Source organism: Myotis davidii, unplaced genomic scaffold, assembly GCF_000327345.1.
Source record: "Myotis davidii unplaced genomic scaffold, ASM32734v1 scaffold1274, whole genome shotgun sequence".
NCBI classification, from domain to species: domain Eukaryota; kingdom Metazoa; phylum Chordata; class Mammalia; order Chiroptera; family Vespertilionidae; genus Myotis; species Myotis davidii.
This window is the reverse complement of record NW_006285119.1, coordinates 8,052-21,530: the sequence shown is the minus strand read 5'-3', so window position 1 is coordinate 21,530 and position 13,479 is coordinate 8,052. Positions and strand designations below refer to the sequence as shown.

Sequence of the window (13,479 nt, the reverse complement as noted above, 5' to 3'; positions counted from 1 at the left end):
GGGGGTGGAGGGTGGGGCGGGAAACAAGGAAAGGAAGTGCATCGAAGACAATAAATTATAAACCAGGGTGAAGAAGTAGAGAAAAGGAGAATCCATGAGCCCCTCCCAGCTGCCATACACCAACCTTTACCTTGGAAGTTTAGCAGCCCTGAACTGCAGATAAGCAGCTTGCTGTAAAGCAGATTTCCATTTAATATGGTTACACTTTATATAACGCTTCATCCTCTCAATGCTCCACCTTGTGGTTTGGCCTTTTAAAAACTGCCCTATTTGCTCTGGTGAGATTGCTCAAGCCAGTACAAAGGGCTTTCTAATCCAACATGAAAATAATGAATTGTGTTTATAATTGAATTATTAGCCAATGAAGATTGCTGAGAAGTGCAGCATGGCATTTCAGTAGAGCAGTATAAAATAAAATTATATCTCCAAAAGCAAAATAGCTGATTTAATGCACCCCATGAATGTATTCCAAAATAAGCTTGACAATTTAAAATTATATTGACATAGTGAGTGTTTTTCAGATGTACAGTATTTGTGTTTGCATCGACATGCATCGATCAAAGAATCAACTGCTTTGCATGGGCAAGAAGCCTTTTACTTCTGGCTAGATAATTGATATCCAAATTGTCTTTATGATCCTCAGTGATTACTATGTTTATGTGACAGTCTAAGAGCATTCAAACAAAGTTTTCATTAATAATGTTTTTCATTATTATGAGGTGAGATGCCAATGTAGGTCCACTTTTCTAATTTATTTCCTGGATTTCTTATTGATCCTTTGATCCTCTGAGCTAAATATAAACATTTAGTCTCTATTTAGGGTAAATATATCAATTATGCTTTGCTGCATTATAGTACAGTGAAAAAAATTCAACCTTAGATCAGAAGACCTGAGTTTTAGTCCTATTTTTTGCTGCCTAATTTTGAATGTCACATAACCCCTCTGAACAGTCTGTTTAGCAGTTAAATAGAAATAATAGTCACCCCAAGGGGCTTTGGGGGTATTTTAATAAGATAAGTAATATAAAAATACTTTTGATATACTCATCATCCCCTAATATTTCATTTCCTGCTGGTTCATATCTGAATTAATTTTTTTCCAGATAGAGTCCTGCCTAAAGAATTTCCATCTCAGTACCTGACACATGTCTTCTGCTCAAGTTAACCAAATTAGACAGCTTACCCACTACATTTCAGAACTGTCCCCTACTCTCTACTGCCACTGTCACAATCTTGGTTTGGGCCATTATTGTCTCATGACTCTTGTAGCTTATTAATTGATTTCTTTGCCTTAATTTTTCTTCTCCATAATCTGTCAGACTCTGCTGCCAGGGCTGCAACATAAATGTGATTACACCATTCTCCTACTTAAAATTATTTAATAAGAACTATTTTTCCTGGCACAGGGGTTACAGCCCAAATTAGGGTCTCACAACTTGACACGATTTTAACAAAAGAACAAGAGTTCCTGCCGCTGTAATTAATTACTACCAACACAGTCAGAGAAGTGCCTGGTAGAGCTGAATGGAAGAAAACAACCAGTGGCCTACCTATGCCTTCTCTGACGAGACAGAAGTCATCGCCTATATTCTCCACATTCTTCTCTGGAGCTTCAAAAATGAAATTCTGTAAGCAGGAGAAAGAATCCTTTTAGCAGACATGCTAAAGCCTGGCTTTTCATATAGTCCATCTCTTCTGAGTATCAAAAATCAAGCACTGGCAAAATAAATACAGTCTTTAAACTAGTTTTCCTAAATGTTCACAGTCAAGAATGAAATGCTGACTGCCCTCTTCTCCATGTTCAATGAAGACTGAGACTAATCTATAGATGTAAAGAGCCAGGGTCCATAACATCCACAACGACCTAAGGTTCCACCGAACACCCGAAGTCAGTGCTGGGTTTCCATGGAAACCCAGCACTGACTGCTGAGGGGGCTGCGGATCAGACCCAGAACGAGGCCTGCAGAGACAGAGGCAGGGTCTGATCTGCAGCCACCATGGCAGCTGTTGATCAGCAGTTGCCTCTCTCTTTCTCTCTGGGCTTTGCCAGCATCCACATCTCTGTTTCTCTCTGGGCCTCCGCTGCTGCTGATCAGCTCTGCCTCTTTGATCAGGCCCAGAGATAGGCCTGGAGATGCTGACTGGCATAGAAGCCGACCAATCAGAACCAAATCTGGGTGAAGTGCCAATGGCTGCCTAGCAGGCAGAGCTTTTGACGCTGACTGGCATAGAAACCGACCAATCAGAACCTAATCTGGGTGAGCTAGGAAGTCAGAACCTAAGGTGTGGGCTGAGGAGGGGTTTTAAGGGCAACAGCTGGTTGGTGTAAGGTGTAAGAAAGCGGTTCAATTTTTTAATGACCAGCCAGATTGCGAGAGGTTTGTCCGATTGGAGAGGGTGTAGGCTGGACTGAGGGAACCCCCTCTCTCCTGTGCATGAATTTCGTGTACTGGGCCACTAGTCCTATATAATAAAACCCTAATATGCAAATCAACAAAATGGTGGAACAACCAGTCGCAATGATGCACACTGACCACCAGGGGTAGACGCTTAACGCAGGAGCTGTCCCCTAGTGTCAGTGCGTTCCCATAGCGGGAGCGCTGCTCAGCCAGAAGCTGGCTAGCACAGCAGCGGTGGTGGGAGCCTTGCCCACTTCTGCAGCAGCGCTAAGGGTATGCGATTGATGGCTTAGGGGCTTAGGCATACTCCCCTCAAGAGGACGCAGCCCAGGCTGAGGGACCCCTGCCTCCGAGTGCACACATTTTGTGTACCAGGCCTCTAGTTTATTTATATCAGTCCTCCCCTTTCTGGACTCTTAATTTAAATTTGAGTTTCTCTTTCTTTTTAAAAAAATATACTTCTTATTGACTTCAGAGGGAAAAGAAAGGGAGAGTGAAATAGCAACATCAATGATGAGAGAGAATCATTGATTGGCTGCCTCCTGGGGATCGAACTCCCAACCCCAGCATATGCACTGACTGGGGATCAAACTGTGACTTCCTGGTTCATAGGTCGATGCTCAACCACTGAGCCATGCCAGCCAGGCTAAACCTGAGTTTCTGATAAAATTATGGTTAAATCATTATTTAAAATGTTCTAGGTCGACCTGATAGAATGATTTATGTATTTATGATTTATGTATTAAATTTATTTTTGGATCATATTTATAAAATTATGTGATTTATTATAATGTATCTAGTTTTTCTATTCATTGTCAGCTATTTAACAGTATTTTCAATTCCTAAGTTCTTAAGTACTATTCATTTCTAGGTTGGCTAAAATGTGACTCTTTCTTGCAGATTTTTATCATAAACAGTATGAACCAGTATTTGTTTTTTTGTAATTATAATTTATTGGTAGATGAATATTATATTTGTGAAGCAATACTAGTCTTTATTGAAAGTAATGTATCTTGCAATCCAAGGTATTCCTCTTTTCCTCTCTTCTGGCCAAATACTTTTTTTTTCATTAAAAACTTTATTGTACATTAAAGTCTGTGTTTTGTTAATAACATTTTTAGGATGGATTCTGCACTGGCTTTGTTGGTCCTTGGGGAGGCTGCCAAATTAAACATGGCCTGCTTGAAAACTTTAATGGACATAATGAGAGATTTTCTTTTAACAATTATGTCTGTTCAGAATCAGGTAACAGTATATTTATTAATTTTGGTGTGCAAAAAAGACAAATAGAAACAAAAAAAATTTGGTACTGTTTAAATTGTATAACATATTATGGCTTATAATGAGCATAACTTTGAAATAATAATTTTAATTACATATAGAACTAAATTCTTATTTACCATATATCCTAGTATGGATTGATAGATATAGATGTAGATAGAAATAGAGCTATAGAAATACACACACGCATACATGAGAGGGACTTTAAATTTTATTAAACTTGAAATCATATGGTTATATATGATTTAGTTTCCCCTTTAAAAATATTTAAAACATTTTTTGTTGTAGTTAATCCTCACCTTAGGATGTTTTCCATTGATTTTTAGGGAGAGTGGAAGAGAGAGGGAAAGACAGAGAGAAACATCAATGTGAGAGGAACACATTGATTGGTTGCCTCCTGTGAGCCCTGACCAGGGAGGAGCCTGCAACCAAGGTACGTGCACTTGACATGAATCAAACCTGGGACCCTTTGGTCCGCAGGCCGATCCTCTATCCACTGAGCAAAACCAGCTAGGACTCTAAAACATTTTTATTGTTGTTAGGTTTTATTAAAATTTACATTTTAGTGGGGATGTGATCATTTAATCATTTATTGTTAAGCATTGAGTTTGTTTATAATTAATCACAGTTAATTACAAATGATGTTAAACAGATTCTCATATATAAAATATTTTCATTTATGACTATTTCTTAAGAATAGCTTAATAAATTACACTTTTACATTCTCAGGGTAGATGTCCAAGTTTCTTTCCAGAAAATATGTTTCTTCCTTTCCTATGAAAAATGTGTAAAAGTGCCATGGTTGTTTTTTTTTTTTTTCTGATATGACTCACTTAATTTCCTTTCTGAGCAAGGTCAGATTAAGGTATCTTAAATTATCTTAAGATTTGATAAGCACACAGTCCAGAGAATCTTGTCTATTCAGGACTAAAATTTAGAATTGAGCTTTACATAAAAATATTCTTTTAAAATATGATATGGACAATAGTATCTCATTGGATTAATTTATATTCCATTGATTACTAATGAAGTTGAAAAGTTGTTTTGCATATACTAGTTAGCTGCATGTATTTTATATTCTTTGAATTAGATTTTATGCATTCTATCTATGTAAAATCTGCCTCTTAAGTACATTTAGAAATATTAGATTATATTCTTTTAACAACTCTATAAAATTTGAAGATATTTCTTATAAATACAGTATATTGTTCTTGTTATAACAGAATATGTTTGGATTATCTAATAGCTATTTCCTTATTTTAGAAAGAAAATGGCTCTGTTGATTTTTCCTGGGCTTGGATTATTGTCTCCATCTATATAACAATTCTTACAGAAATTTGTTTGTATGCAGCCATTTCTAATTTGAGAAAAACTGCTTTTATTGGTTTCTGTGACTGTAAAAGTTCAAAAAAATATATTTTACCATTGGACAAATCAGAAGAACAGCTAGATCTGAGGGAAACAAGTTTTTTAGGCCTTTTGGACTATTTCTCTTCAAAAATGTCAGATAATTGTAAGTAAATTATTTTTGGATTTGATAAAAAATATTTAAAAATGTCTTCCTTTCACAAAATGTTAGCATTTTAAGGTTGGAAATAATTTTAAATTCAGTAGAGCTTTCTATAAATTTAGGAATATTTTATAAAATGGAAATTTTTGATCGATAATTTAAAAATAACTGAAATATAGAGTCAGTTGATTTATGATTCAAATTATATTCCTTGAAAACAAAAGTTGATCTGGGCAAACTTATGAAATGTGCATAAGTTTGTTTTTTTCTTTTTCACATAAGGACTTCTCATCTATCTTCTCTAGGCATCGACTGTTTCTCTTGTTCTTTTCCCACCCAGAAAATTTTCTTCAGTATATCACATAAATTTAGTTCATTCTTCACATAAGTGATCTCATACTCTATCAAAATATACCAGTTCGGTGTCTCAAGACTAAAGGTTGTTTTGCTACTGTTGTTTATGGGGGCTATAAAAATAAAAAGCTTTTATTTTTAAAATGGTACTATAGGGACAATATACATTCAAAAGTGTCCTTTTAGGTTGACTAAAACTTTTCTTTATGAATATGGTTATAGTAGGTGTTATTATGGCCTGTTATGTATATGACTCTCACTTCCCATTAAATTATAAGATAATTAAGACTGGAAAATCATGTCTGAATTATATTTATATTTAACCCAGCATATAGTATAGTATTTGGCATATAGTAAATGATCAATTAGTCATAGTGGTTTTATTATGTAATTAAATAAATTACTAAATTTAAAATATGATTGCAAGATTTTTGCTTCTCTACACTATCATAATATTCTAATCTAGGCCCAAAGACCTTGCATCATCTATCCCCTATGCTGGGTACAGTTTCCCCCATTTCCTTGGATGGTTAACTAGTTTTCATGAGATCTTAGCTTGAATATCATCTTCTCATGGTGGTCTTTCTCTCTATGTCCATAGTAGTTTTCTCCTAGTCATTGTTGGTCACATTACCATCTTCTATTATCTTTTTAAAAACTCATTATGAACAGATATTGTTCTGTTTACTTTCTTAACTAGATATTGTGTCCTGAAAGCAATAACATTGTCTTTTTCTTTTTTAAAAATATATTTTTTTATTGATTTCAGAGAGGAAGGGAGGGGGAGAGAGAGATAAAAACATCAATGATGAGAGATATCGATTGGCTGCCTCCTGCACACCTCTACTGGGGATCAAGCCAGCAACCTGGACATGTGCCCTGACCAGGAATCGAATGGGACAGGCAAGTTGAAAATCTTTCACATGTGTTCAATCACTAGAACCACAATGGCTGGGAAACTTTTTTTTTTGGTATATACGACAGTGGTTGCCACATAGTATTGACTTATTAAATACTTGTTAAATGTCTGGCTTGCTGACTGGTTCTTGTCCATTGGTTTCTTGGCATTGATCTAGTTCCTTCCACTTTACATAATGGCATTTCATAAAGACAATGTTTTAAACAACATCTTACATTCAAGTTACCTTTCAGTAATACATTTGAATTTGTGGTGTCAAATTAGATTTGTCAAAATTATAAAGGCTGTATTTATTTATTTATATTCATTTATATAAATAGAAATATTCATATTTTATAATCACTGTATATGTGAAATGTAAATATCTAGACTGGAAATTAAAGATTTCCAAGGAGTTCAAACACCAAAATATAGCTACAACAAAAAGAATCATAATATTGGTTTTCAAACATCACCGTTTCTTAATAAATTTTCAAGATTTATTAAGAATTTTATTTTGGTTCAGCTTTGTTACTGTCTGCTTAGCTGCAGAGACACATTTTCTCTCAGTATATTTAAAGTGACATCTTTGATAGCTGCCACAGGGTCACTCAAAGCAGAACAGAAGAGTGCCTTATGCTACAGCTTGGTCCCTGGTTGAAGTTTCATAGCAGGCACGCTTCTGGCAAATGTCTAGATGTGCATGTTAGAATGCACTCTACCTTTTGTGACAGCTGTAACACATCCCATCTGTTTTTAGAAGGTTTTTTTTTCTTTGTTAACTGTCAGTCAATTGGATGTAATAGATTCTTACACCAAATATTATTCATAATCAACAGGTGAACTGCTCACTTTTAAAATCAATGGCATTTTAAAATTTTTTTTGAGTTTTGAGAACAGTTCTCAGAATATATTTTATGGACTCATCGCTGGTCTTGTGGAGTCTAAAAGCAAACCATATTCAGTTCAATGATTCAAATATTGTAGGCTTATAAAATATTGTTCCTCCATAAAAAATAATTTAAAGTATATTAAGGAAAGTGGTTTGGATATATTTTTATTAATCATTCGTTTTAATGTAAAGAATTTTGGAGCCCATAAATAAATTTATACATTGGTTAAAATCCACAGCATTTTTACTTATCGTATTGTTCAAAAACTACTTTTTTATTTCACAGTTTCATAATTCCTCAGTTATTAAATACTCATTATTTCTTTATTCATATTTAGTTCAAGCCTTATTTTTTCTAGTTAAAAATCCATACTTTCTTTTTGCTATTTTACTTGAAAATTATAATTTTATGACAAGCTACATGACACTAAAAATTAGATTTCCCCCACACTCTACCATGTCACAGTTTCCAAATAATATTTGTCTTCTTTCTTCCTAGTTAGGCTCTTCTACATAATTCCATTTATGCAAGTGATTTCATTATTATTTCAATTTTCTGAGCTTAAAAATGTATTTTTCTTTACACTTCATTCCTTCCTTTTCCTAAGAAGTCTTCTCAGATCTTCTCCACAATGTCTTAAGTTTCTCCTTTAATCTCCAATCTTCTGCTGCTCATCACAGTAAAGAGCTGGAATAGCCCATAAAACTCTGCTTATTGCTTGAATAGATATAACATTTCTTTGAACAAATATAACATTACTCTTTTGCTCAAACATCTACCATTTAATCTGATTCCATTTATTTTTAGTTGTTTTACCTTACCCATTTCTAATATGAACTCTCCACTTCAGCTCAATTTGAGATCCTCTTTATATTCCTCTACCTTCTCGCTGCTTATATCAACCTCTTTGCTGGGAGTCAGTGCACATGATGAGCTTGGTCTTTGCTGGGTCCCTGAGAACATGGGACCATCTCCAGGACTGTGGTTGAACTGGGCTGGTGCCTGGTTATGGGACCGCTTCTGGGTCTGCAGATCTCATGCCTGTTACCAGGAGTGCAAATGGATTTGGGTCCCACTAGGTTCCTGAGCCGCCTCCTGCCAGGTCCAAGGGTAGGTTCTTTATGGGTGGGTTCTTGGGTGGACAGAACTGCCTCTGGATTATGGAAGAGTGAGGCTGGGCCAGGTCACAGGGCTGCTTCAGTGTCCATAGTCAGTGTCCACATACCAAGAGCACCAACAGGCATGGGTGCTCCTGGGTCCTTTGGTGGATAGGGTTAGTGGCAGGACTGGATAAGCAGGGCTGGAGCTGAGTTCACAGGAGTCAGGGATACTTCCAGGTCCACAGCAGGACTACATCACTGGCGTCAGGCCTGATACCTAGGTCCAGACATGCCTTATCAAAGTGGCCCTTCTCAGTCTTGGCTTCATTGGGGTTTCCCAACCTCCTACCTGGATCCCAAGGTTTCCCCAAAAGGCATATTTGTTCATGGGTGACTGCCAAATTATATTTCTGTGAGAGGGTGAGGATGGGGGAACTTTCTATCCCACCTATTTGCTGATATCATTCTCCCTAAATAACTTGAAATATAGCAGTGTACTAGTTTTAATTAATAAAGTTTTTTATGAGTGACAATTATATTTTTAAAATATTGACCACCACCCAAAGTCAAGTCTCCTTCCATCACCATTTATTCTCCCTTTATCCTCTTTGACCTCCCCGAAACCCCTTTCCCTCTGATAATCACCACGTTGTTGTCTATGAGTTTATTGTTGTTGTTTTTGTTTTGCTTAATCCCTTCACCTTTTTCACCCAGCCCTACAATCTCCCTCCCCTCTGACAACTGTCAGCCTGTTTACTGTATCTATAAGTCTGCTTTTTTAGTTTAATTTCACACATATACAGTATACAGTTGATGAATTATATAGCATTTTATACTTGAAACCTATATACTTTTATTAACCAGTGTCATCCTAATAAATTGAAATAAAAAATAAAAGAGATTTGGCCACTTAATTATAGCCTCATATTTGCAGCTTATACTTTCTCTCCTATAGTATAAGAGACAACAGAAAGGGTAGAAAGTGTCTTAAGTTTGGAGGCTGGACATATGTTTTCTTTCATTTCCAAAATGTGTACATACTAGTACTTTCTCTTACCCTTCTTCCTTCTACCTTCTAGTCTCTTTCTTTCCTATGAGCGGAGTAGAAGGTGGGGATTGGAAAGAAAATTACTTATTTGAACTGGAGAGGCTGTGCTTCAATGGGACACAGTTAGACTAGCCTTCACCTGGCTCCATCAGGCATCAGCTGCATGATGCTAGAAACTTTTGAACCAACTTGAAGCTCACATGTTCTCTTCTATTATTCTAAGTATGATATGGTCTACATAGCAGGATTGTAATGAGGACTAGAATAAGGGCATCTAGTAGGTATGCCCAAGTATTCTAGTTATAATAATAGTGGTGATGATTATTAGCCTGGATTATAAAATCCTAGATTGAATTAGGAAAAGTTGAGGATTGTGACTTTTCAGATTGTGACTTTTCAAGAAGGGCATTGATGAGCTCCATATCACATGGACTATCACCAGAATTTGGGGTGAAAGTACAATACAGAATTTATTTGACTTAAAAACTCCTTCATCTCCATTTCTGAACCTTTTCTTCCTCTTGTTTTCTTACCCGCTTCAGTTGTACTCACTATTATCATGGCTAATTAAGTTCATATTCCCTTTAAGACTCTATTATTTCATTCTCCAAATTTATTTATCCCTTTACTACCTAAATTAGAATTCTCTTTTCCTGAATAGTATTGCATAGCAATATATCATCAAAGTAAAGAGTAAAGTGAAACTTATTTTTTTTTCTGTAAGAGAATGCATATTTTAAAAGTAGAACTGCATAATTATATAAATTGCTAATTGGTATATAAGTTTTAGAAATGTCTTAGACTTTATTTTCTCTCCTGGATTCATTACTTTCTTTCCATTATTTCAGTAGACTTATGTATCTGTTATTAGGAAAAAAAAATCATACAGCCTATAATTAGATCAGAAATTTTCATTTGCTTCTGACATTGTTTTCAAAGTTTTCTTCTTGATTCAAATGCTGTGTTTCATAGATTTTGGTCATTCTTATAACAGCCAATGATTTTTCTCTTGTTTTCTGATTTATTATAAAAATTCACCATTGTGGTCTAAGTATTCATATTGCCTTGAACAAATTCCTCTTTATTTGAATTCCAAAGATTTTTTTAGTACCTAGTTTCCAATTTGCCCGTTTAACTGAAATTTATGAGGTTTGGTATTAGGTGCAGTTCATTTTTTTCATATGGTTAGCAATTTTAAAAGAATATGCGATCTTTTAAAATTAAAGAAGTAAAAGCAGTGAAGACTGCAAAGCTCATAAAATCAGTTCATTCTTTTTCTGTATTAGTATTATGAATAAAATGATTATCTTCTCAAAGAATATTTCTTTTTTTTAATCTTCACCCAAAGATATTTTTCCATTGATTTTTAGATAGAATAGAAGAGAGAGGAAAGACAGAGAGAAATATTGATGTGAGAGAAACACATCGATTGGTTGCCTCCTGCATGAGCCCCTACCAGGGCCTGGGCCAGAGAGAAGCCTGCAACTGAGGTACGCGCCCCCGATCAGAATTGAACCCGGGACCCTTTAGTCTGCAGGCCAATGCTCTATCCACTGAGCCAAACTGGCTAGGGCAGAATATTTCTTTTTAAACAGGTGATGAAGTCATATGGATTGGATACTACGACTTAGTGTACAACCTGGTGAAAATGTCATGGGAACTTCGAGGAGATGAGGAACAGGATGGACTTAGAAACGTTATATGGCAAACATTACAGAAAACAAAGAATCATGAAAAAGATGAGCGGATCCATAATGCACTAAATATAGCTGAGGTAAGATAAACACTGGGGAGTAAATGGGTATTTCTATCTAAGGAGAAAGGAATGTCCACATTCAATGAGCATCAGTGACAGTTGAGAACATGATTTTTAAATTTTAATGCTGAACTATTTTTAGTTAAAGATAAGAGGGTAGGCAATCTTCTGATTAAATAGCTTGAAGAGAGGAGTTGATTTTTAGGAAGAGTAATTGTGCTACTTTGGGCTTGTGCCTTTGAGAAACATTTACCATGCATTCCAATTGTGAAGGTTAACCAGGGTCTGTGCCTAATTTTCCAGCTTCCTTATTAGTAGTGAATTAATTCACTCTCAAAAGAGTCTCCATTTGTATAATAAATTATTTAGTTTTCTTATTTATATGTATGTATTTTTTCTTTCCAGCATTAGACAATATAAATTGCAAATCTGGACTCACTAACAATAAGTTAATTTTCTTTAAAGTTAAAAATGTATTGTACAAGTTCTTGTTTTTTTCTAGTTCTATTTGAATGACATCAAAGAAAATCATTATGAAATATCTATTTTTCATAAAATAAAAATATTATTTTCTAGTGATGCTTTATTCATATGGTAGCCTATATTTCAAAACTATGCCAAACAATATTTTTCTTCTCTGTGTCTTATTTTGAGCCAGGGTAATTTGTTTGTTATCTTTACACACACTTTTCTCCCCCATGTCACTAAATATTTCTGGTTCTTTCTAGCTTTCACAGATGCAATTAATCTAATGCTCTTAATGCTCTGTTTTCTAATAATAATTATGGGTATGAATTAATGTGGAATGAGAAGAACAAATAAGGAATCCATTCTGCCTATTGATCATCAAAGCATATGGATGGGTTGTTGGCTATACAGAGTAGCTACATTCTAGATTTTTAGCAGAAAACAAAATATTCAACTCTGATTTTTAATCATAAGTCTGATTTGGAATATGGAAGACTGTGGGGACCCTGTTTAGAGTGCACCAGATGGTCAAGGCCACTCTAAGCCTGGGACTCATAATCAGAATGTTCAAGGCTAAGATACCATACACAGATCCAAGGACTATGTGCAGTGTACAGCAATCTCTTCTGTAGCCAAAATGAATGATGTTACTATTGGCATGCGGCCTTCTTTGTCTAAGGAGTATAATACCTGTCATTGACCAGCCAAAGGGAGGAGAAGAGAGCTCAGATGAAGCTGGAGAGCTGGAGCTAGGAGAGAAGCTCGGAGGTAGTTACTATATGAGGCTACAGAGAGCAGCCAGTGTGCTGGGCATGAGAGACAGGAGAAGCTGCTGAGCCAAAGAGGCTAGAGAAGTTGCTGAGGCAGAGAGCTTAGGTGCCACTATGATGTGAGGTGGTGAGTCTAGGGGGCAGCATGCGGCTGCTCAGATAATAGCTGTGGGTACAGAGATTAATGCTGCTTTGTGTGAAAGATGTACATGTTAACCAGCCGGTATCTAGCCACCTGCCTGTACAGGACTTGCTGTGAAGGAGTTGTTTTGTCTGACGACTATATGGCCTCTGCAATAAAGACTCATTCTTATATACCCACAGCCTCTCATGGCTTCTCTGTCTAAGATCCAGCATCCTAGGAGTTCCAGCCCTAGGCAGGAACTTGGACTAGGTTCCCTACAGTTAGTACAGTGGGCAGGGTTTGAGAGGACCTGCCCTGGTGTAGTTGGGAAGAATTTAGAGGAATATATGGACTCAGAGCAACTCAGAGCAGGAGTGCTGAGCAGTGCTCTAGCTGTGCTCTGACAAAGACTATCCGTTTTTTCCCCTCTAGATTTTAAAATATTTTTTTTTCATGGAAAAAGATAATCAGAAGGCTATCTACTTGAACTACACTGTTTTGGATTTCATGGACTTTCCTTTATGCAACTGTGCTTCAGCTTGTCCCTTGGTTTTAAATTGAGGAGCACAGAAAGAAATAGAAATAAAGACAGTTATTGTACCTATTACAGAGATGACCACAATATCACCCAATATCACCTTTTTAGGATTTAGGAAATAAATCCTCCTCAGTTTCATGTACTCTTCAAACTTTATTACTGATTTTGTATAAGCGATTTGCTGGAGCTTAAAAAAATGATTCAAAGTTTTGACCAGTTTCTAACAGAAATAGAGAACGCTATGTATTCATTTCACTTAGTCTTACTGTTTTCTTTTTGCCTGTTTTTCTGTTTTCATGACATTTTCAATTATTTATATTACTTCCTGCTTTTTTAAAAT

The 13,479-nt window shown here is 35.8% G+C and overlaps 1 protein-coding gene across 1 annotated transcript in view; it reads left to right on the top strand.

Moving 5' to 3' along the window:
* Positions 1–11,266, top strand: part of LOC102761544 (transmembrane protein 232) — a gene marked incomplete at its 5' end in the record, with an annotated part of 36,525 nt that extends 25,259 nt beyond the window's left edge. The window contains 3 exons of the mRNA XM_015558685.1: positions 3,521–3,644; positions 4,944–5,193; positions 11,079–11,266. Of these exons, the coding sequence (XP_015414171.1) occupies positions 3,521–3,644; positions 4,944–5,193; positions 11,079–11,266 (562 nt within the window). The remainder of the gene's footprint in view (positions 1–3,520; positions 3,645–4,943; positions 5,194–11,078) is intronic.
* Between the last annotated feature and the right edge of the window lie 2,213 nt (positions 11,267–13,479).